The sequence below is a fragment of the Arvicola amphibius genome, chromosome 10 (genome assembly GCF_903992535.2).
Source record: "Arvicola amphibius chromosome 10, mArvAmp1.2, whole genome shotgun sequence".
In the NCBI taxonomy this organism is placed as follows: domain Eukaryota; kingdom Metazoa; phylum Chordata; class Mammalia; order Rodentia; family Cricetidae; genus Arvicola; species Arvicola amphibius.
Genome location: NC_052056.1, coordinates 75469807 through 75492785, shown reverse-complemented (window position 1 = coordinate 75492785; position 22979 = coordinate 75469807). Strand labels below are relative to the sequence as shown.

Sequence of the window (22979 nt, the reverse complement as noted above, 5' to 3'; positions counted from 1 at the left end):
CGTTATGGCAGCTGGAACAGAAGACTACATTCACTAGTTCTGTGCTTTGGTTTTGTTTAGCAGACAGGGTCTCAGACTATACCTTAGGCTAGCTTCTTAATCTCCTGCAGTCTTCCCAGTGCTGGATTCCAGGAATAATCCGGATGAATTACAGTAACTGCAACAGTCTCGGCCAGGTCTCCTTCTCTTCTGGAGGCCAGAGCAGCTGTCCCTAACATGTTTCTGGAGTGTTCCACTCTTGAAAGTCCACCTCCTCACATTAAAACCCAGAGAAACTCTGTAGCTATCCTATAGCAAGGCCCAGCTTCTGGCACACCTGCCCAACAGGCACAACCCTGTGTAATTTTTACCTCTGGTTCTTTGGGTTATTTTGTGCCTTCTGCAAATAGTTCAGAACACAACCAAAGTTTTTATTTATTTTTAAGCCATATTTTCCCCACTGGAGGGCAATGTTGTCTTTCTGTCATTGTTTTACCACCATTTGAAAACCCCACCCAAACTTAGGCAAATTCATTTAGATTGAAACAAAAGACAGAGGTGCTTTTGATTACATTTTATTTGGTATCATGATGTATCATCTGTGGAAAATAGACTTCAGCTCGGTCACTTTGACTCCCAGGGCCAGCATCTTCTGAAGATAGCAGTTTTCAGTTTTATTTTTTGTTTTTTTTTTTTTTTATATTTATTTATTATGTATACAATATTATGTCTGTGTGTATGCCTGAAGGCCAGAAGAGGGCACCAGACCCCATTACAGATGGTTGTGAGCCACCATGTGGTTGCTGGGAATTGAACTCAGGACCTTTGGAAGAGCGGGCAATGCTCTTAACCTCTGAGCCATCTCTCCAGCCCCCATCAGTTTTATTTTTTGAATTCTACTTGTGTGTATACCTTGGTGATGTCATTGTACCTGCCTTCAGGGGCCTGGTAGTTAGATATTGTGGCGTGTGATGTGGCCCTTCTTTCTCAAAGGGGAATAGGTTGCAGTCCCGCTTCATGGCCTCAGCATAGAGCTCTGGAGACTCAAGCTTCAGTTCCTGAAGCGCTTCCTGCTGGGCTTCCAGCATGGCTCTGATAGCGTCCCTCTCTGCCTCATGCTCCTGCTTCTTGTATAGTGTCCACCTCTTCAGCAGAAGAGCTCTCTGCTCACTCTCCTCAGAAGAATGCTCCTCCTGAAGTCGCTGTCTGTGAAAACACAAGTCCAAAGTCGTGAGGCTGAGCAGTACTGACCCTGCAACAGAGGGACCCTTGTGACCACAACGACTTACTGATTCTGCAGCAGAGGGACCCTTGTGACCACACATGACTTCATTGCCTTACTAGCAGATACTGCCTCGGCACAACCAGGGCTCAGGAAAATAGTAAATTTGGGGGTAAATTAAGAATGTAAAGACTGGAGAGATGACTCAGAAGAGCATTTTCTGTTCTTAGAGACCAGAATTTCTTTCGCAACACCAGAATTAAGTAGCTTACAGCTGCTTTTAACTCCATTTCTAGAGGATCTGCTGCCCTCTTTTGGCTACTAAGGCACCTGCAGTCACATGAACATAAAACATACATAAGTACACATAAATAAAAATATATCTTTTTTTTTTTTTTTTTTTTTTTTTTTTGGTTTTTCGAGACAGAGTTTCTCTGTGGCTTTGGAGCCTGTCCTGGAACTAGCTCTTGTAGACCAGACTGGCCTCGAACTCACAGAGATCCGTCTGCCTCTGCCTCCCAAGTGCTGGGATTAAAGGCGTGCGCCACCACCGCCCAGCAATAAAAATATATCTTAAAAAAAGAAAGAAGAACACAGCGTAGGACATGGAAGCAGCTGTTGTCCACCAGCAGAAAAAGCGCACTCTGAGAGAACTGTGATGCCACTGTTTCTGCCCCCAGGCAAAGCCTCCTTTTGGTGAAACAAAAACCAAAATCCCAGAGACAAGTGCCCATTTGGTCCTAGAAGCCCACAAAGCAGCAGCACTTCCCAACCTTTTCAGGAAAGCGTGAGCTAGCTGCTAAACTTGCAACACACACCAACTGTGAACATTGTAGGTGAGGCTCAAGAGTTTTCTACAGTGCAGGCAGGTTGAGAGTGAGGGAGCCACAACAGCCTATGGTTCATAAGTCACAGTCAACATCATGGACATGAACAACAGGACCACCCTGGAGCAAAGGCTGATCCAAACTCCCGTGAGTGTGTGGTCTCCAAATCCAAAAACACAAGACAGACGAAAAGGACTACCGACCTGGGCCAAGTCAGCCCTACTCACCTGTTCCCAGCAGATCAGAACTCCAGTCAGAACTACTTGAGGGAATTCCTTCGCATTAAGGATGTCAACCCAGGGGCTGGAGAGATGGCTCAGAGGTTAAGAGGAGAGATGGCTCAGAGGCTAAGAGCATTGAATATACTTCCAAAGGTCCTGAGTTCAATTCCCAGCAACCACATGGTGGCTCACAACCATCTGTAATGAGATATTGCCCTCTTCTAGTCTGCAGGGACATATTCAGGCAGACCACTTTATACTTAATAAATAAATAAATCTTTAAAAAAAAAAAAAAAAAAAAAAGAGCATTGCCTGCTCTTCCAAAGGTCCTGAGTTCAATTCCCAGCAACCACATGGTGGCTCACAACCATCTGTAATGAGGTCTGGTGCCCTCTTCTGGCTTGCGGGCATACATACAGACAGAATATTGTATACATAATAAATAAATAAAAAAAAAAAAAAAAAAAAAAGGATGTCAACCCAGATAAGAACCTTTACCTTGATTTATCCAAGAATCTCACAGGGGTGATAAAATCTTCAATGGGAATTAGTTCTTGGGTGGCTTTTTCCAGTTTTCGAATCCTCCTTTTCAAGCGATCCTTTGCTGCTTGGTCCTTTTTAGGGTCTACCTTCTTCTTCTTCCGTAGTGGTTCTGCTCTAGTGGATGAGAAACATTCAGTGCTTCCACTTCAACCTCAGGATGGACATGATGCTGAATAAAGTGCCTCACACGTGTACCAGATGCCACGAGAAGGAGGTGTCCACAGTCCTGATTCCATGAGCCTAGTGATGGGTTTTAGCCCACTAGTTTTGTGAGGACTGTAGGGATCCTATCAACTCTAGGAAGCAGCACAAAACTACAGGTATTTATTAAGGGGAAGTGTTAATTTTTCTTTTAAAGACACATTCCCACATGGCCCTGACTTGCCTTGAACTAGCTATGTCCTCGACTCTGATCCTACTGTCTCTATCTCCTGACTGCCAGGCCCGTCATTTTCTACCACTCCTGATATTATGGTGCTCAAGATTAAACTGAAGGCTTTATGCACGCGAGGCAAGGAACTGGGCTACATTCTTAGCTTGGAAGTGTCAGTCTGTGATTCAGGGATACCTTGAAACCACCTGAGAAGTGAACTTACTGAACTAAAATCTACTTACTGAAATTGATTAAAAGCTCATTCACATTTAAAATTAATTTGTGTTCTAAAATATGCTCTAAGAATTAAAGAGAGCTGGATGGTGGTGGTGCACACCTTTAATCCCAGCACTCAGGCAGAGGCAGGTGGATCTCTGTGAGTTCAAGGACAGCCTGGTCTACTGTTACATAGAGAAACCCTGTCTCGGAAAACCAAAAGGAAAAAAAAAAAAAGAATAAAAGAGGATAGTAAAAGTGACTGGCCATGTTTTTATTCACTTTCAGAATTTGTTACCTATTTCTGGGGTGTTAAGATGACTTAATCACTTAAGTGATTAAGAATACTTGCTGCTCACTCTTGGTTCCTAGCACTCATTTGGTGGCTTATAACCACCATTAGTTCTAGCTCCAAGGGGTCTGGCACCTTCTTCTGGCCTTTGTGGGCATCAGACATGCAATGCACACCCATACATGCAGACATAACACATTAAAAAAATTCCATGCCCTAAAGCTTTGGCGATTATTAGGAACACATCTCTAAGACATAATTTGCCACTAGGAATAAACAAATCTGGGGTTGGAGAGATGGCTCAGCAGTTAAGAGTGCTTGCTGCTTTTGAAGACTGGAGTTTGGTTCCCAGCACCCACATCAGGGGCTCACAGACGCCTGTAACTCTAGGGTATATGTAACCCTGAAAACATGTGTGTATACATATAACTGGTAACACATAAAAGGAAACTTAAAAAAAATCAACAAACCCTTTAGCATTAAAATCAACTAAATCAAGTCCCAAGAAAGCATCCAAAGTACCCAGAAGAACTATTTTTAGTCTTTGAACCTTCCGCCCACTCAGAATCAGAATGAGCAGGAAAAAGCAAGGAAAGAAATACAGACGTTAAGATGTGTCCTTTAACATACACAAGACTCCTCAAAGTTAACTGCTATTATTTAAACTACTTTGCTACACGAAGCAATAAATATATGCTACTACAGTACAGCGTGTTGAAAGGAAACAGGCATCTAACTATATTAACTATAGACAGATCTTCTAACCAAAGATTGGGCAGTCTTACTTACTTTGTTTTGGTCATATGCATACATGTGTTTCTCACACCCCAAGAGTTAAGGGTCATGTTGAATTTTACCTCATGGGGATGAGTTCCCAGAAGGACAGCAAGGAAGCTCTTTGGTGGGTGTGTCTGGTCTGTGTCGGGCAGATTCCAGGGATCCTGAAGGAAAGAAGGCTATCTATAAAGATCTGACGGGGTTCAGAGAAGGCACATACACATAACTACAGGGCTCTCCAAAACCTGGAAGGCATTTGTAAGTATTTTTTTTTCCAGACAAAAGTCTCCGTAATTCTGGCTATCCTGTAACTTGAGACAACTCTCTTGCCTAGGCTAATCCACCATATCTAGCTTACTTGTATTAGGCCAGCAAGATCAATGTGAGGACTTTTCAAAACTCCGTTTCGCCCCTACTTGCTCCAGGAGGATTTTTTTTTTTTAAAAATAGGGTGTAATATAGCCAGAGTTTTACACGTGCTTCGCGGCTGTTGATGACCTTGAATTTCTGATCAAGCTCTACCTTCACAGTCCTGGAATTGCAGGCGTGTGCCGCCACGCCCAAGTTTTTTGTGGCGCTAGGACGGAGCTTTAAGGATCCAGTCTCGGTAGGCAAGTAGTCTGTCTACTGAGCTACATTCCCAGCTCGGATTTTCATTCGCAACAGACGCGATCAGCTCAGCCCTGAAATAATCTGCGAGCGCCAGAGCAGCGCCAGTGCAGAGCCCGCGCACGCGCCCTGGGCGCTTCGCCACCCGTGTTGGCACTCACCAGCTCCGCGGCCGAAGAGCTCGCGCAGCACACAGCATCGCAGCGGTAGCCATAGCTTTTCACGCCACCCGCCGGCGGGCAGCTTCCGGCAGCTCGCCCCTGGGCGGTCCGAACTGTGTACCGAGTAGGGTCAGACAGGCCGCGGCCCGGAACTCGTCGGTCTGCGATTCGGAGAGGCGGGCCCACCTTGGCCCCGCCCCGACGCAGCCCCGCCCCTGGCAAGCGCGCCTCTCTTCGCAGCGCCCTGCGGCTGCCGTTCCGCCTCCTGCTGGTGCTGCTGTACAGCCTGCAGTCTTGCCCAAGAGTCTCTCGTGCCTATGTGGCTGCTTTCTGCTCCGCCTGCCCTATGTGTTCACGTCTATGCAAACGCCCCAATAAACGCGCCCGTCTCGTCCCCTGTATCCCTCCACCAGGCTAGCTCATTTCTGCATCCATTCGAGCCCAGGACCGCTGCTGTCTGCCGCTAGCTGCATGCTGGCGTCGGCCCGGATGCAGCTCATGAGATGCCCAATAGCGCGTGTTGATGGATGACGGAAGCTAGTTACTAAAGTGGACTCGGAGCGGCGGAGGTAGAGTTAGAGACCTGGCACTACCCTGACCCCGCATCGTCGGGCGGCATCTCGAACCTCTGCCCAGCCCGTCCACACCGAGCCTCACCAGCGACCGCGCCCGTGCCAGACCCAAAGCGGAGTAGCCCAGCACTCCCCTGCCTGCCAAGAGCGAGGCGGGCCCGTCCGCGTAGGGAGCGGTTTCCCGCCGGGGCGATTTGGCAGGTGCGCGCCGTGACTTCCGGCGTTGCCCCGGAGCCGCCGGAGGAGGAGCGGCGCAGGGGATGCGGCGCTGTGGCGGCAGCGCGGCGGCCAAGCGCAGGAGGCGGGCTGTGGCGGCGGCTGGGGGCCGCGGGCCGGCAATGGCGCGGCGGCGCTGAGGGCAAGGGTGGGCGGCGGCCGGAGGGCGGGCGGCGCGGGAGGAAGCGGCGGCGGCTCCATGGCCCAGGCGCGCTGAGGGATACGGTTCTGGCCTCAGCCCGGCGGCGGCCGAACAATGAAGCTCTTGAAGCCAACCTGGGTCAACCACAATGGTGAGTGCGCGCAGGAGTCGTGGGCGGCCGAGCCTGCATCGGGGTGGGGTCTGGAGTTGGCTTGCAGCGCGCGCAAGCCCTGCCTGCCTTGCCCGGACGCCGGTGCCGGGTGCTGGAGCTGCAGAGCGGGCAGGAGCAGACTTTGTCCTCGGCTCCGGGATACCGGCGAGCCCGGGCACGTGCTTCGGGCTGGTTGCGGCCAAGTCCGCCTTCGCCCCAGGCATGGCGCTGAGTCCTGCGCCGCCCACCCCTAGTCTGGAGTGCCTGGCGCCTGGCTTCTGTGAGCCAGCCTGGGTACCGGCCTGGTGCTGCCACCCGGTTTCACCGTCCAATATGTGCTCAGATGGTTGTAGTGAGTATGAAACTAGGGCGACATCCCCCTTGTGGCCTTTCGGTGGCTTTTTGGAGATATAGACTCTGCATGAGAGACTGACTGCACTACCGCTTTCTGAGGCCTGGAGCTGGTGACAGTACCCCCACTCGGGCTCTTGTGGTCCTGGGAAGAGCCTCGGTACAGGGTCCTTTGGAGGGCCACGAAGGAACCACATTTAATGCAGGGTCGGGGCTTCAGCGTGACCAAGATCGGGGCCAATAGTGCACAGGTTGTTCTAGGAGACGAGCGACTTTGATGTGTGGTAGTGACTTTAAAGAACGGGCTCACACATCCTGGTCTAGGTGGCTGATGCATCCAGCTTTGTACTTGCCCTGCCTAGCGAAGAAGAGCTAGAGCCCTCCGCCAGCTGTTAGTACTTAGTCTCTGGAAGCACCCGAAGGACGCAGTGGGAAGCGGCCACTCTACCCAAAGCGAGAAGAGTCTCCCCGATACTGTCTTGTTCCTCGTTTCTACTTTGTAGTACATCTAGAGGGAGCTACAGTTTTTTTTTTCTTTTTTCTTTTTGTGAAGCAAGAGGAGTAGATGCATATTTCTTTTTTTAAAATCCACGTGGTCTTTTCATTTTGTATTTGGTTCGGGAAGCTTTTCACTCCTACAGCTAAACATCTGTTTTTTTGGGTCACAAGCAAGCAGAGTGGTGCTCTCTGCACTTCACAGTATCATTGTGAAGTTCAGCTAAGAACAGAGACATTAAAGTTCTCAGCTTAGAAAGCGCATTAGAGATCTAAGTGATGGGGAGTGGAAAGAATATTACCAAAATACAGTGTGATTTTTTTAATTAAAAATATTGAAGCGATAATGTTCATTAATGATACAAAATGTTGAGACTTAAGCAAATTTCTGTTCTTTTAAAATCCCTCTCTCAGTCGCCTCTGTCTTGGAGAAGATGCTGTTGTGAGTCACAACTAAGCCGGCCTTTAAAGATGGCAGTAGTAGTGGAAGCTGCTTGCTAGCCAGACCCTGAATGGTAGTAGATAGTAAAGCCAGTTTCCTTTGAACGAAGGACCCCACTGCATTGGAGGTGATGCATGCTTGTACTTCCTGTCTTTCTTATTCAGCAGTCTAGTTTCCTGCCTCTCTATGCAGCATGAACATACTTTTCTCTGGGATCTGAGAGTTCAGAGAGGGCAGGAAAAGAGAGCTGAGGTTTTCCAAAAGATGGCAGGGTATCCATTTAGACAAGGTAGCTTGAAGAGGTTAAAGGCAGAGAGAGAAGTGTTTGTTGGTCTTCATTTTTGTGGTCCAGTACTAGAGAAACCTCTCACATAGGATTTCTCAGCCCCAGCACGATTGATGTTTTCGTCACACAACTGTCTTAAGGGCTATCCTATGTATTGTGTGATCCTTAGATGTCAGCATCGTCCACCACCATAACTGCCCTTAACCAAAAATATCTGAAATTCCTGATGTCCACTTGTTAGCCCAGATCACGTCCACTTGAGATGTTCTGGCCTATTGTTATTGGCATGTTAGTAAATCTTGACATTGTCCTTTTGCAGTGAAATTTGCCTTGGATATGGATTTAGACACAATTCAAGATAACATCGTTTAGTAGATAAAGATTCTTTAAATTTACTAATTCTAGGCCTTGGTAAAATCATGTAAAAAAGGCATATTTCTTCAGCTTGTACTCAATATAAATGATTACCCCTAAAGTATGATGTAAAATAACAGTATCTGTTGTTTATATTGATGTTATATGCAGTACACTTTCCATGAATACAGTTTTGAGATGTAATCCTATTGACTATATTTTATTTATCTATTTATTTTTGAGACAAGGTAGCCCTGACTATCCTAGAACTCACAGAGATACTCCTGCCTCTGTCTTTCAAGTGCTGAGATTAAAGGCATGCACTATCATATTTGGCCATATAGTTTACTTTAGTCATGGCCAAAATAAGCTTCAATTCTGAGTAAGATTAAGATTACGTATTGGGCTGGGTGGTGGTGGCACACGCCTTTAATCTGGGAGACAGAGGCAGGTAGATCTCTGAGTTCGAGGCCAGCCTCGTCTACAAGAGCTAGTTCCAGTGAAACCTGTCGTGAAAATCCCCCCACCCCCCAAAAAGAATTATGTATTGGTGGCACTTAGCTATAATTATAGTTTTTTGGGGAGGCTGAGACAGACAGAGTGAGTTAAAGAAGGGATTATCTCCTCGTGTGTGTACACTATGTAGATGAGTTGTTCTTGGACAGTCAGGATCAAAGTCCCAAGCATCTAGGAGACACAGAGGCTACTGAAGAAGGTAAACTGAGGAGGGAAAGAAGATGTGCCTGGGGAATGGGTGGAGCTGTGACTTTGTTTTTTGGGTTTGAGGAGGGGAGTGTTGAAGTTTGAGGGATTTGGACATCTAGCCTGTGTCTTATGAAGTCCTTGTAGGACTTAGAAGGTGATCTCCAGATCTTGGTAAGATGTGCTGAGAGAGGGACGAAAGGTCAGGGGTGACGAGATGAGAAAGATGGTGAGGCACTGTAGATACCTCAGTGTAGGAAGAATTATGGGATTTAGCCATTACATGCATGTAATGTAGATTCATATCATCTTTTGAGCTCATTTCCTAAGTGTTCTGGAGAAAGACTCCAGATAAGAGATGGGCAGTGGGCAGTGGTGTCTTTTGTGTGTTTGTGTGGTGCACAGGTGTGTGCAGTGCATGTGCTGGCACACATTTGGAGGCTGGAGGATGTCAAGCTTGCTGCTTTATCACCGCTCTGTTGCGTCCATCCCTGAGCAACTCTGAGTTGCTCTGAGTCTAGAGCTACTTTGTCAGCCAGGAAGTCTCAGTTAGTACCCTTCTTGCCCATCACTCCCAAGCTGGAGTTACAGGTGGATGATTGGACGTTTTGGGTTTTTAAATGGGTGCTGGGGATTTGAACTTAGGTCCTCATGTTTGTGTAGCAAACTCTTTTTACTCACTGAGCCATTTCCTGAGACCCCCCAGTGGAATTCTCTCAGAAATTTATATATTTGTTTATTTGCTTATTATTTGTATGTTTGTGAGCATGTGCTGCTTATTATTTGTATGTTTGAGCGTGTGCATGCACATGTATGTTGGAGGTCAGTGTTGAGTTTCTTCTGCTGCCCTCTCCCTTTTTGAGACAGTGTTTCTTACTGAACTGGAGCTCATCCTTTAGGCTTAGACTGACTGGCCAGTGACTCCCCAAGACACTCCTGTCTTTGCCTCCCAAGTGCTGGGTTTACTGATGTGGTGTGACACCTGACTTTTTATGTAGGTACCAGTGACAGAAGGTATCAGGTATTTAATGTAGGTATCAGGCCCTTGTGCTGTCATGGCAAGTACCTTACTAACTGAGCCCCTGCTTCCACCCTTAAAACATTATTGAAATAACTGTATATATGGTTTTTGACTCTAAACCCAGCACCAAGGAGGCAGGAGGATTGCAATGAGTTTGAGGCCAGCCTTGGTTTAAGATTGAGATCTTTTCTCGTGTGTGTGTGTGTGTGTGTGTGTGGTGTTTATTTTTCATTTTAGAATTCTAATCTAATAAGTGGCTGAAAATATACTTTAAACTTAATAAGGAGATTCATAGTTTACAGCTGGGAGGCACACCTGGGTAGTCAATGACCTGGTGTTATTGTCCCAATCTTGGGTCTTGTGGGTGTCCATAGAAATGATGCATACTGTGTCTGCCTAGACCCTGCAAGTTACCCAAATGTTGCTAGTGTAGCCTAATTACTTTCAGTATTTGCATATAGACTTGGAGTGGCCTAGCAAATGACACAGAGCTGGACTAAGCCCTGGGGACTAAAAATGGATGCATGTACATTTTATGTTTCGATAAGATCAGCAACATCACCCAGAGGACTGGGTGGGGCGTGGGGCTGTTAAATAGTAGGAAGGGGATACTCCTGATCCCCTGGCCTGTTCTCTTCTTTGCTAACAGAACCCCAGGATTCCTTTGTTTTCTGCCCTACTTTTTTTGCAGGGCAATCTCTAGGTAGAGGCATGTGTGCTAATGCTCCTGACCTGGTATACCCGTGAGTGCCAAGGACTTTTAAAATTACTACTATGTAATACTTCTAGCTAGCAAGATATTTGCTGGGGGCTTTTGGATCCAACTTCTTCTGCATGACTTCATTGGGTCTGAATGTGGCAGCTAGATTGTAGCCAAAAGGACAGGCTTAAACTGAGGATGACGAGAGGAAGCTGGAGGGACTTAACTCTTTAAGTTGATAAATTACATTAATAAACTCAGAAGTAGACCTATTCCAGGACTTGTCATGTGAGCTAATGAAACACTCTTAAGATTTGGAGTAACTTGCATCAGACAGAAAACATGTAGCAGGACAAACTGGCTGAGTTCTGCAGCCTTCTCCAAGATGATAGCAGAGATGAAGGAAATGCGTTGGTAATCCTACCTAGACCAGATCAGAATTCTTCTTTCTGCCTTGCCAAGTAATGGTCTTGTGCTGATTCTGACCACCTCTGTCTTCCTGGAGAGCTTGGAAACCATTTTCTTCTTCAGAAGGACAGCTTTCAGACACTAAGTGGCACTTGGTACAAGGAATATTATGCTTGGAGGACATTGTTCGGTGGCTATTTTTGTAGTCGCTTGGTACCTTGGTACTTCCGATCTAGATTTCCATTTGAGTTGCTTGGAGAAACTTCTCTAGCATTTGGTTTTTGAGAATTCTCTAGTCATGGAGAAATCAAAGCTGTTTTCTGGGAGAAGGAGAAGGGAGGACTGTAGTGATATTTCACTTGTATTTTAATAAATAAAGCTTGCCTGAAGATCAGAGAGTAAAACAGCACTGGTCAGCCTTATAGACCAGGCAGTGCTGATACACACCTTTAATTTAATCCCAGGAGCCACACGAGTTTGCCGTGGAAACTGGATGGTAGTGGTACACGCCTTTAATCCCAGCACTAGAGAGGAATATAAGATGGGAGAAGACAGCTCTCACACACAGTCGAATTCTGAGATTCCTGGAGGAAGAATAGCCATTTCGAACTGAGGTAGGGGTAAGAGCCAGTGGCTGGCAGCTTTGCTTTTCTGACCTTCAGGTTGAACCCCAGTTTTTTGTTTCTGGGTTTTTATTAATCATGCTACAGAGAACCTGTGTTCCAGCTTTGGCCCTGAGTCTTCCCTGTTAGTCTGATTGGAACTTCTAGGTTATATGACTTCTTTTGCCTCGGTTACTATTGACTACTGATTTATATGGGTAGAGATAGATACTTGAGTAAAATAAAATTGAAACTCATTGGAGACTGCCTACAGAGAGTTAGCTCCTGGAAGGCAGACACTTTGTTTTGGCTCGTGCTTTATTGCCAAAGCTGAAAGCGGTTCCTGGCATACACTATAGTACTCACCTAATCTATTAGTAAACACTTATGTGTGCTGGATCCTGAAAGAGGGGGATGAAAGGTACCTGGTGAGCGGGTGGCCACTCCCCTTGACTTGCCTCTTGTTTGTTCTAGCTGCGTCTTTTTTTTTTTTTTTTTTTTTTCCGAGACAGGGTTTCTCTGTGTATCTCTGGCTGTCCTGGAACTCGCTTTGTCAACCAGTCTGGCCTCAAATTTACAGAGATCCGCCTGCCTCTGCTTCCCTGAGTGCTGGGATTAAAGGCATGTACCACCACTGCCTGGACTAGCTGTGTTCTTATAGATCAGATTTTATAGATCTTAAAGATCTATAGATCAGTGGAGTCTGCTGGGGCTTCCAGTGATAAGGAAACATTTTGTCTAAGCTTCTACCTAAGGAATTCATTTATGTCAGGACTTCTTAAATTTTGTTTGTTTCTGTATCTGTTTTTGTGTGGGGGAAAGAGAGAAAGCAAGAGCTTACAGGCACATTGTGGGTGTGGAAGTCAAGGAGAACTCTTCAGAGTCAATTCTCTTCTGCCACCTTGTGGGAGCGAAGGATCAAACTCAGGCCTGTGTCTTTGCCCTCTGAGCCGTGGGCCATCTCACCATCCCTGTTAGGGTTTAAACTATTCCACTTTTTTTGGTTTGATTTGATTTTGTTTTTCAAGATAGGGTTTCATAATGAAATCCTGGCTGTTTTGGAACTTGATTTGTAGACCAGACTGGCCCTGAACTCAAATTTGCCTATCTCTGGAGTTAAAGGTGTGCGCCACCACACTTGTCAGCTTTTCCACTCTTGACCACTTCTCACCCAAATTTCTTTTTGGCTATGTAAGTATATAAAAGAGGCATACAAGTCAATCATGATTAAAAATAAATTTTACTTTAAAACAATTTTTTGATATATAATTTTATCATTTATTGGAGATGAGCAAATCTACATGCTGTTGAGATGGGTGTTTGCCTATTTTTAAATGAAGAATTGAATCAGCTCAGCAGTTGATCCTGTGTGATGTAAAGAATCTTTGACCTCTTTCAGAATTGATAGTTTGATTTTATAATTTTCAGTGCTGAAAACCACCTCCTATATACACATAATGCAAAATGGCAGAAGTTTCTTTAGGGACATTTTAGGAATTGTTCTAATTCTAAGCCCAAACTCATTAAATGGTTTCTTATGAAACTGAAATCAGTAATTCAAATAGCAACTTTAAAGTCAAACATTCTAATACAACAGTCCAAACTAGTATTTTTCTATAAGTCAAAAACATTGTCTGTACAGTAAAAGAATGGTTCCTAACAGAATAATCTTGAATCTGAGCTGTTTCAAGGGGTACTGCTTTGTGATTGCATGCGTAGTGGGAAGTGTGCATGTTGTATGTTTAGAACCGAGACTGCAGTGATGTTGTGCAGGGGAACATAGGCAAGAACTGCCGGAAATACTCAGAACCCTACAGGTTTGATCTTGAGTTTTGATCATTGTGCTATTGGAAACCTTTTGTTGCTAAATTTTTTGTGGCTCTCACATATGGGGTTCTGATCTATAGTATAAGAACCCTAAAGCTGGGTCATGTTCTATTTTAAGAAGGGAAATGAGTAAATAGAACAGATAGCAAACGACTGACAGTAGTCACCTCTCCCCTGGCAAAAAGAAGACCCATTTAGGTCAAAACTTGTTCCTAAAACTAACATCTGCTTGATGTATTAACCAACATAAGACAAAGTTTATAGGGATACTGCTCTGGGAAGCAGCACACTTAGTGAAGAATAGACAAAAGGGACAGTAAGTCTCCTTTAAGGACCAAACATAGACATTGTTGGAGCAGACGTCAGGTCTATGGCACTTTCCAAAGATCATCCTGCAGAGAATATAATAAATCTACCCATTTGACAAATACCAAGGGCTAACTGTGTGTCAGGGAGTGGGCTAAGAGGTAGAAACAGTAGGAAACTAAACAGCATCCCAGACTGCTGCCATCCAGAGAGCCTGGGGTGGGTATCTTGTTCACAGGAAAGAGATGGTATAGGTAGAAGACTTCCAGAGTAGTCGCTTAGCAAGTGATGACTACTGTGTACTAAAAGAAGGGTGGAAAACCATCAATGTTTGCCTGAGAAATTTGATGATAACAAGTATGTTGTCTTGTGAAAAATGGCAAGGACAACAGCATGCAGGTAAGGCCAGAGAGCAGAGACATCCTGAGCAAGAGCCATCATCGGGGAGTAGGTAGGTCAGTGTGGAGAGGAACAACAGATAGAGAGATAAAAGCAACACTAGGGAGAGTTGTGCATAGGAGAATTCCACCTTTAAATTCAAGAGATCCTCCTCCTGCCTCCCACATTTCTGGGACTACATATATGTGTTACTGTTACCACCTCGAGTAGGAAGATTATAAATAAAAACATGCTTTGAGAAGAGACTGAGTAAGAAGCCAATATTTGGGCAAATACTTTGCTACAAAAGTTGCCTCCCTGAGAGTTTTGTACATGGGAGAATTATTGGGGAACACTCTTGGGAATCACACAAGTGTGAATTTGAAAGGTGTTACGAATAGATGGTGACTTGGAATGGAGGCAGAGCGAGAGCCACAGGTGGCCTTGTGGGGAGGAAGTAGCTATACCACAACAGGAGGAAGTGGGAGCTGAGAGACTCTTAGGAAGCTCTTCTGGTGATCCAGGCAAGAGATGTTTATGTTTGATTGAGTTGGTAATGATTCTGATAGTCACAGGTTGTTTTATGTGGGTACAAATGGAGCTGAATTCTCCTAAGTCAGACTATGAAGGGTCGGCCTTTGTACTCTTATGTGCACAGTTGCTGAGTGGAGTGGACCTTGCTGAGGACAGCACCTAGCCAAATAAGTATTGCTGGAAGCTATCTTGGTGCTAGCACCATACTTTATCTTGTACCCAGTTCTGTAGTCAGGAGGCTGCCGCCACAACATGCTTGAGAGAGATGTGGCAAGTGCCCTATGAGGGAAGCACAGTTTAGTTTAGATCTACCAGAACTGCCTGGTGTTTTGAAAAGAGCTGATGGCATTGTGGTGTGAGCGATGTCAAGGCTAAGAACCCCAGAGGTGAGGCCAGAAAAGAAATAGTGGGTGCATAGGGGGTGATTTGGAAAGGAGGTACTGAGGGTAAACTGGAAGTGTGTGTGGATTTCTAGGAAGACACTAAGACATCCATCCATCTGTTTACCACAGATAGGGGCACTGATAGACCAGAGAAACAATTTTATACAAGTCCAGGTTGATGAAACAATGCATTTATTGAGGTCGGTTATAGGAGCACAGGGACGAGCATGAGAACTGCACTGTTGTTCGATCCTCAGTCAGCTTGCTACTTCCTGTATGCTCAAGTACCTTCCACACAACTGTGAGACAGGAAGGAATTCAAGGGGAATCTCAGGGTAGGATCCTGTGACTTTACCCTTCTTTTTTTGTGAGAGAATTGTAATAGCTCCATTGCTGTTAACCATAGACCTCATCGCTGACCTTGCCATCACTGACCTGGCCATCACTGCATATTTTTGCTTATTTCTTTGCTGTGACTTTAGGGGCAAGGTATTCTCTAGGTTACCACTGAACTCTCTGCTTCCTGATGGTCACGGTCATGCTATGCCCATAGGGAATAACTATACTACAACAGGAGGAGGAAGGAGCTGGAGACTCTTAGAAAGATGTATGGTGATTTAGGCAAGAGATGATTATATCTGAATGAGTTGATAATCTTGTAGTCACAGAGTAGTTCATGTAGGCATGTGTGCATATATAGAGGTTGAGTGTCCCTAATCCTAAATCCAGGGTGCCTCAAATTCAAAGTTTTTTCAGTGCCACTGTGATGCCACAATGTAGAAATTCCATACCATGGGATATGATTTAAGATACTGTGTATATGAAGTAGAAATGAATCTCCTATTGTGACTTGGATCCAATTCCCCAAAGAACTTATTATACATATAAAGTTAGACTCTAGTGGGGCACGCAGGAGGCAATCAGATAACTATGATTTTGTAGCCAGCCTGGCCTGGATAGTGAGTTCTTAGAATCTGAACAGTCACAAGTGTTTCAGATAAGGAATACTGCATCTGTATTATACATCATTCATTTTATATAATGTGTTTGCATCTGAATAGTATATAGAGTATTATATAACTGAGAGGCAGTATAATAAATCATATATAGTTTATCTGTACTTTTAAGGCAAAACCACAGCTTTCAAGAGACTAAGAGAGTTTATTCTGGAGCCACATGAATGACCACAGCCTGGGAAGTGGATTGAGGTTACCCCAAATACCATGTTCCAATTGGGCAAAAGTTTAAGTTCTCATAGTAACAGCAAAGAAAGTTACAAATCAAGACATTTTTCAAATACATTGGTGGAAACATTAAGGAGGTAGTTATAGCAAAGTGTGGGAAGTCTCTGTTGTAAGCCTCAGATGTTTGAGTTGGTGGAAACTGGGGGACTGTTTGTATAGTTTAAAATTCTTTAAACTGTTAAGGGTAAATATAATACAAGATAACTTTGGCTCCCAACTTGTTATACTCTAGCTCTTTAACAGTCAGTTGGCCTTGTAGAATGCTTAACACAGGTGAGACTTTTCCCTAAGAGTTCTAATTCTCAATACATATGTACATACATACATACATACATACATACATACATACACCTTCCCTCCAATCCTGGCTGTTGAACCAGGACTTCATGCATGCTAGGCAAGTACTTTACCACAGATAATATTCTTTTTGTTTGTCTTTTTAAGAATGTGCATAGTTATATTTTTTGTTTTAAATAAAGTTTTAAAATTATTATATTTTATATGTATGGGTATTTTTGCCTGATTGTATATCTACACCATCTATGTGCCTGATAGTCTCAGAAGCTAGTGGAGGGCATTGGATCCCTTAGGAAGGAATTATAGATGGCTATGAGCCTCCATGTGGGTGATGGGAACTGAACCCAGGAAACCTGGAAGAGCAGCCAGTCCTTCCAACTGTTGAGCCATCTTTCCAGCACTCTCTTTTGTTTGTATTTTGAGCCAGTCTTGCTTTATAATATAACTCACGCTGATTTTTTCTTAAGACACAGATTTAGCTTATTTTGGTAAGTATTTAAAAGTAGAATTGTTGGATCATCATGGTTATTCTGTTTCTAATTAGTTCTCAAACTTTCATGTGGTGATGCCATGTTTAACATTTTTGAAATCCCAACAAAGTTTCCATTTCCTCCACATCCTTGCCAATATTTGTCATTTTATAGCTTGCTGAATAGTAACCTTTGTTATGACTGAAGTGACATGATTTGGATTTCAGGATTGCTGAGAATGAGCATCTTTTCATTCACTGCTTCCTGGCAGTTCATGTTTTCATGAAAAATGTGTATTTAAGTCCCATGTTTATTATTTTTTAAAAGTTGCTTTTATTATTTTTAAATTATGTGTAGGTATTTGTCTGTGCATGAGCGCAGCTATGTATGGATGAAGATCTCCTGCAGTGGATGATTATGAGTTGCCACAGTTGTCATAGATGTTAGGAGTTGCCTGACGGCTGCTGGGAACTGAATTTAGGTCCTCACAAAGAACAGCAAGTGCTCTTAGCCACCAAACCATCTCTTTAGGCCTCTGTTCGGTTTTTGTTTTAAATGTTTAATTTTTATTTTTATGTGTATACGTGTTTTGCCTGCATGTATGTCTGTGCACCACATGTGCCTGCTGCCCACAGAAACTAGAAAGTGTCAGATACCTAAAACTAGAGTTGTAGACAGCTGTGAGCTGCCTTGTGGATGCTGAGAATTGAACCTGGGTCCTCTGGAAGAGCAGCCAGTGCTCTTAACTGCTGAGTTACCTTTCTAACATTCCTATGTCCACATTTTTGAGGTTGTTGTTTGTTTGTTTTCAATCTCTTACCAGATGTCATTTGCAAATGCTTTCTCCCATGCCTTTTCATGCTATTGGTAATAAGTACCCCTTGATGTACATACACTAATTTTTAATGAGGCCCAATTTGTTGTTTTTGTGTATTAGTTTTATTTTTGTTACATTTTTGTGTGTAGGGTGTGTATGTATGTTTACTGCAGAGTGCATTGAAGGCCAGAGAACAGCTTACAAGATTCATTTCTCTTCTACCATGTGCTCTGTGTGGCTATATCCCTGGGGAGATGTGAAGAAATATCTGTCCAACTTAGCTAAGGAATCAACAACAGACCAAAGTGGAGATGCCATCAGAGTTCATCTTGGTAAAGCAATTAATTTATTGGTGCTTTTTAAAAGCCCATGATAAAGGTTTCCTTCCAGAAGCAGAGATGACTGAAAGAGCAAATTTCCAAAAGCCTGTGCTAGTGAGAGCAACAGCTCCTGAAAGCTGGAATCCAGGGTTAACTCACTGTAGGACTGTAGATAGCTCAGTGTAGCTCACTGCAGCCAATGGTCTGAGAGTCTTGTGTTTAATCATCAGTCCTTAGCTGGTCAGTTTCTGGACTTTCTGAAACTTACAAGTTTTTTACTTCCTGAGTTTCAAGGACATACAGTCCTCTCCCCATTAAATGGTCTCCTTGTCAGGACTACAGGTTCACATCATACCTAGCTCTCTTGGCTTTCATGGTCTAACAGCTCACTGGGAAGATTAGCCTAAAACATGCTGTGAATGTCCTGGGAATTGGAGTTTGGGTAAGTTTAAGGCTTTCCTTTCACTCATTGCATTCTGCCTTAGCAAGTGCCCAATAAAGCTTGGCTCAAAAAAATACTGATAAATTCAGAACTAAGCCAGGAGTGGTGGTGCACACCTGTAATTCTAGCACTCTAGATTTATTTATTTGTTGTGTATACAACATTTCATGTATGCCTGCACACCAGAAGAAGACACCAGATCTCATTTTGGATGCTTGCAAGCCTCCATGTGGTTGCTGGGAATTGAACTCAGGACCTCTGGAAGAGCAGTAAGTGCTCTTAACCTCTGAGCCATCTCTTCAGCCCCATCTAAGGATTTCTTAATAAGCAAATAACCTTAAAAGAATGAAGTTGGAGATCTCATACTTTGTGATGGAAATAAAGCGAAGCTATAGCAATGAACACCATATGAGACTGGTGTAAGGACAGACACCAAGAACAATGGAATAAACTAGGGAGCCTAGGAGGAGATGGTTAATTGATTTATTAAAATTTATTTTGTTGTTGACAGTAGAGTCTGAACCCAGAGCATCACAACCTGAGCTACTGACTGCTGACCAGCTGGCCTCAGACTCACTCCATCTTCCTCTGCCTCCCAAGTTCAGGCATTAGAGGCATGTGACTCTCTGCCTGTCTATTTAGTAGGGTCTTGTGTGGGCTGAAGAGGGGTGATCTGGAAGCAAATCCTTGGAGAAGAAATGGCTTGTGATGGGTATGCAGGAGTGTTCTAGTTCAGGTTGACTTGAGAAAAGATAGTGCTGTCTTGGGGTTTCTATTGCAGTGAAGAGACCATGACTATGGCAACTCTTTTTTTGTTAAGGTTTATTTATTTATTTTGTATACAGTATTCTGCTGGCATATGCCTGCTGGCCAGAAGAGGGCACCAGATCTCATTATAGATGGTTGTGAGCCACCATGTGGGTGCTGGGAATTGATCTTGAACTCAGGACCTCTGGGAAGAGCAGCCAGTGCTTTTAACCTCTGAGCCATCTCTTCAGCCTCTCCCCACTCCCTACATGGCAACTCTTACAAAGGAAAAATATTTAATTGGAGTGACTTACATCTTCAGAGGTTTAGTCCATTATCATCATGGTGTGACATGGTGGTATAAAGGCAGACATAGTACTGGAGAAGTAGCTGAGAATTATACATCTTGATTTGTAGGCAACAGGAGTGAACTGACACTGGGCGTGGCTTGAGTTTATATGAGACCTGAAAGCCCACCCCCACAGTGACATACTCCAACAAGGCCACACCTCCTAATAGTGCAACTCCTATGAGTTTATGGGGCCAGTTACATTCAGACTACCTCACTGCCCAACATTGCTAGAGTTAAGGGTTTTTGCTAATTTATCTGTTGTCTCTGCCTTTAGGCAAAGAAAGGCCTGAAGTTGGAGGTAGTTGGGAATTTATCTTTTTTTTTTTTAAGAGGGAACAGATAATAGATTTTATTTTATTTTTTTTATTTTTATTTTTTTTAAATTTTTTTTCTCATTTTTTTATTAAAAATTTCCATCTTCTCCCCTCCTCCTCCCCCTTCCCTCCCCTCCCTTCCACCCATACTCCCACTCCACCCCTCTCCAAGACAAAGAGCCATCAGGGTTCCCTTCACTATGTTAAGTCCAAGGTCCTCCCAGCTCCCATAGCTTCCTGGACTATGTTAAGTCCAGGAAGGTGAGCAACCAAAACTGACAAGGCTCACAGTGAGGGAATTTATCTTTATCTTGCTGTGCCAAAGGAAAAGTTCTTTAGCCCGCCAAACTGATAAGATCCATTCCCATAGCCCAAAGAGCCCTTCATTAAGGTCCTTCCCATTGAGAAGGAGTAGTGGCTGCTTTCCCAGGCCTGAGAAGTCTAGGTTCTGTGGAGTTGGGAGCCAGCACTTCAGGCAATGCTGTGTGGGTCCACCTCTATACTTCCTTTAACCTACAGTGAGGAGGAAAAGAATGGGGTCAGGAAAACCAGTCATACTTTTCACTAAAGTGTACCCTGGTCTGGCAAATGTTAATTACAAAGTAGAATTCATCTTAGAAGCATTGTGATATAGTATCTTGATTTGTCTGTCTACAAAGAGCAAGTGTGTGTAAGCTGAAGCATGTCCTCACCACTTGTACAAGATTAGAAGCTGATGTTGGGAAAAATTAAAACATTAATCAAAGTTGTATAACAGATTAGGAGGCAGAACAAAAGAGTCAGTCAAGAGAGGGCCAACATTAAAGTCTAAACCGGTTCCTAGTTTTATTTCATCGTCCGCTGGAGCGCCTTGAACCTCCCCCCCCCCCCCTGTTTTTCCACATAACATTTGTTTGAGAGCCAGGATGTGACCTTGGCATGGCTTCTTTGAAGGTGAACTTTGGGAAATAATGTGCTAAGTTCCTGAATGTGTACCTCATCCAACTGTTGCTTTCCGCATGAACTCTGCTTCTTGATTCAGCAATGCTATGTGTCCTCTGGCTGATCCCGCCCTTCTGATTGACTTGGCCTTCAACTGTTGGGATTTAATTGATACTTCTGAAGTAAGCCCCAGGTTAAGTGAAGGTGGTTTTTTTGTTTTGTGTGTGTGTGTGGTGTTTGCTTTTTTGGTTTTTGAATTAGTTTTCTGTCATTGTATATCTTTCCACTTAGGTTTGTAGGAATTATCTTTAATTCTGGGAGCTTCCATAGGTAAGGGACTATCATGCTATGTGTGTTTTATATAAGGCACACTGTGGATATTTATAATGATTTGGGTGAGAAAGCATCTAGGTGATGCTTTAATATATGTGTTCTAAAGGACATAGGCTATAACTGGTATCTGTGTCGTCGACTTCTTGGGTAACAAGAATGGTTTGTAGAATGCAAGTATGTGTTCTGACAAGTTTCCTAAGAGGGCTAACTTGTAATATGATATTTCACAGACTTACAGGACAGAAAACCATTCTTCCCTGATGCTGTCACAAGATATAGAGGGTTTTTCCCCTATCTTAAGTTGTACCGAAAGGTAGATTGGCATTTTGGATTATCTATCCCTTGACATACTTCTCTCTAGCCTTACTGACTTAAAACAGCCACTTTTATGATTTGCTTAGGATTTCACAAGTTGACAAGGCTCATTAGGTTTCATTCCCTCACATTTACTGTCTGCTGGAATGGATGCTTCAGCAGCTTGTGGCTAGAATGCCTCAGCTTGTTTGTGCTCAGGGTCTTGATGCTCACTGTTGTGTGGTCCTCATCTATCCACTCTCTTTGGACAATGGAGGGCCTCTTCGAAGCATGGTAGTTGAACTGGGAAACTGAATTTCTCCAGACAGCAAAAGCTGAGATACTAGACCTTTCTAAGGTTCAGCTTAGCACCAGACCAGTCCCAACCCTAGGTGAAGGGGGCACAGAGGAGCAGGAGTCCAGGGAGTTGGTGTTTTACTAGGGACCTGCAGAAGGAGTCAAGGGCCTGAAGGGCTATGTCCAGCACAGCAGGTCTAAAGCTCACATTGTGTCATGAGGACACTTTCATGCTCTGGCTCACTCTTGCATCCTTCTTCTTTTTTTTTTTCTTTTTCTTTTTTTTTGGTTTTTTCGAGACAGGGTTTCTCTGCAGCTTTTTTAGAGCCTGTCCTGGAACTAGCTCTTGTAGACCAGGCTGGCCTCGAACTCACAGAGATTCGCCTGCCTCTGCCTCCCGAGTGCTGGGATTAAAGGCGTGTACCACCACCGCCCGGCTTCTTGCATCTTTCTTTGCTTCCTTCCTGTTCACAGCAGTGGTAGATTATGTTGCTTAGCTAGGTACTATATCACAGTATTTGAAGCATCAGGCTTTAGAGCTGGATACTGTATGGCTTGGGAAAATTATTCCTTTGTAGTGTAAAATGACAGTGTTAGAGTATTTCTTTCTTTTTTTTTAAAACATTTATTTATTATGTACACAGTATTCAGCCTCCATGTATGCCTGCAGGCCAGAAGAGGGCACCAGATCTCATTACAGGTGGTTTTGAGCCACCATATGGTGGCTGGGAATTGAATTCAGGTCCTCTGGAAGAGCAGTCAGTGCTCTTAACCTCTGAGCCATCTCTCCAGCCAGTGTTAGAGTATTTATCCCAGGAAATGGTATAAAATTTAGGAAATGCCTGGACTGAGTCCCCTATAGAATTTTAGGGGCAGATCAGATGTGCAAAAGCATGTTCTGCTAGTGAGGATTGATCCAGCTTTGGAGAGACAGCATTCCCCAGGTGTGTCCAGCATGGCCCTAGCTCTTCATGCCCAGGAAGCACCCAGTAGTTGCTGTCCTTATCATACTTGGAGAAGTCGTCTGTCCTGAATGCCTCA

The 22979-nt window shown here is 44.1% G+C and overlaps 2 protein-coding genes across 2 annotated transcripts in view; one reads left to right on the top strand and one right to left on the bottom strand.

The window, feature by feature from the left end:
* Positions 1-538: 538 nt before the first annotated feature.
* Positions 539-5926, bottom strand: Mrpl40 (mitochondrial ribosomal protein L40). The gene is made up of 5 exons (XM_038345652.1): positions 5221-5926; positions 4531-4614; positions 2748-2906; positions 866-1185; positions 539-657 (listed from the first exon to the last, which is right to left on the bottom strand). The coding sequence occupies exons 1-4, from the start codon at positions 5271-5273 to the stop codon at positions 876-878; spliced, it is 606 nt and encodes a 201-aa protein (XP_038201580.1). The 5' UTR covers positions 5274-5926; the 3' UTR covers positions 539-657; positions 866-875.
* A 246-nt stretch (positions 5927-6172) lies between these two features.
* The window catches only part of LOC119824842 (protein HIRA), an 89594-nt gene continuing 72787 nt past the window's right edge, over positions 6173-22979 (top strand). The window contains exon 1 of the mRNA XM_038345365.1: positions 6173-6301. Coding sequence (XP_038201293.1) covers positions 6265-6301 — 37 coding nt within the window. The 5' untranslated portion in view covers positions 6173-6264. The remainder of the gene's footprint in view (positions 6302-22979) is intronic.

What these genes read in the sequence shown, in the direction of transcription:
- Mrpl40 (XM_038345652.1), bottom strand. Translation starts at nt 5,273, where the DNA reads ATGGCTACCGCTGCGATGCTGTGTGCTGCGCGAGCTCTTCGGCCGCGG. An exon ending in GCTCTTCGGCCGCGGAGCTG is followed by an intron (nt 4,615 to 5,220) that starts GTGAGTGCCAAC and finishes TCTTTCCTTCAG; the next exon opens with GATCCCTGGAATCTGCCCGA. An exon ending in TGGGAACTCATCCCCATGAG is followed by an intron (nt 2,907 to 4,530) that starts GTAAAATTCAAC and finishes CTCATCCACTAG; the next exon opens with AGCAGAACCACTACGGAAGA.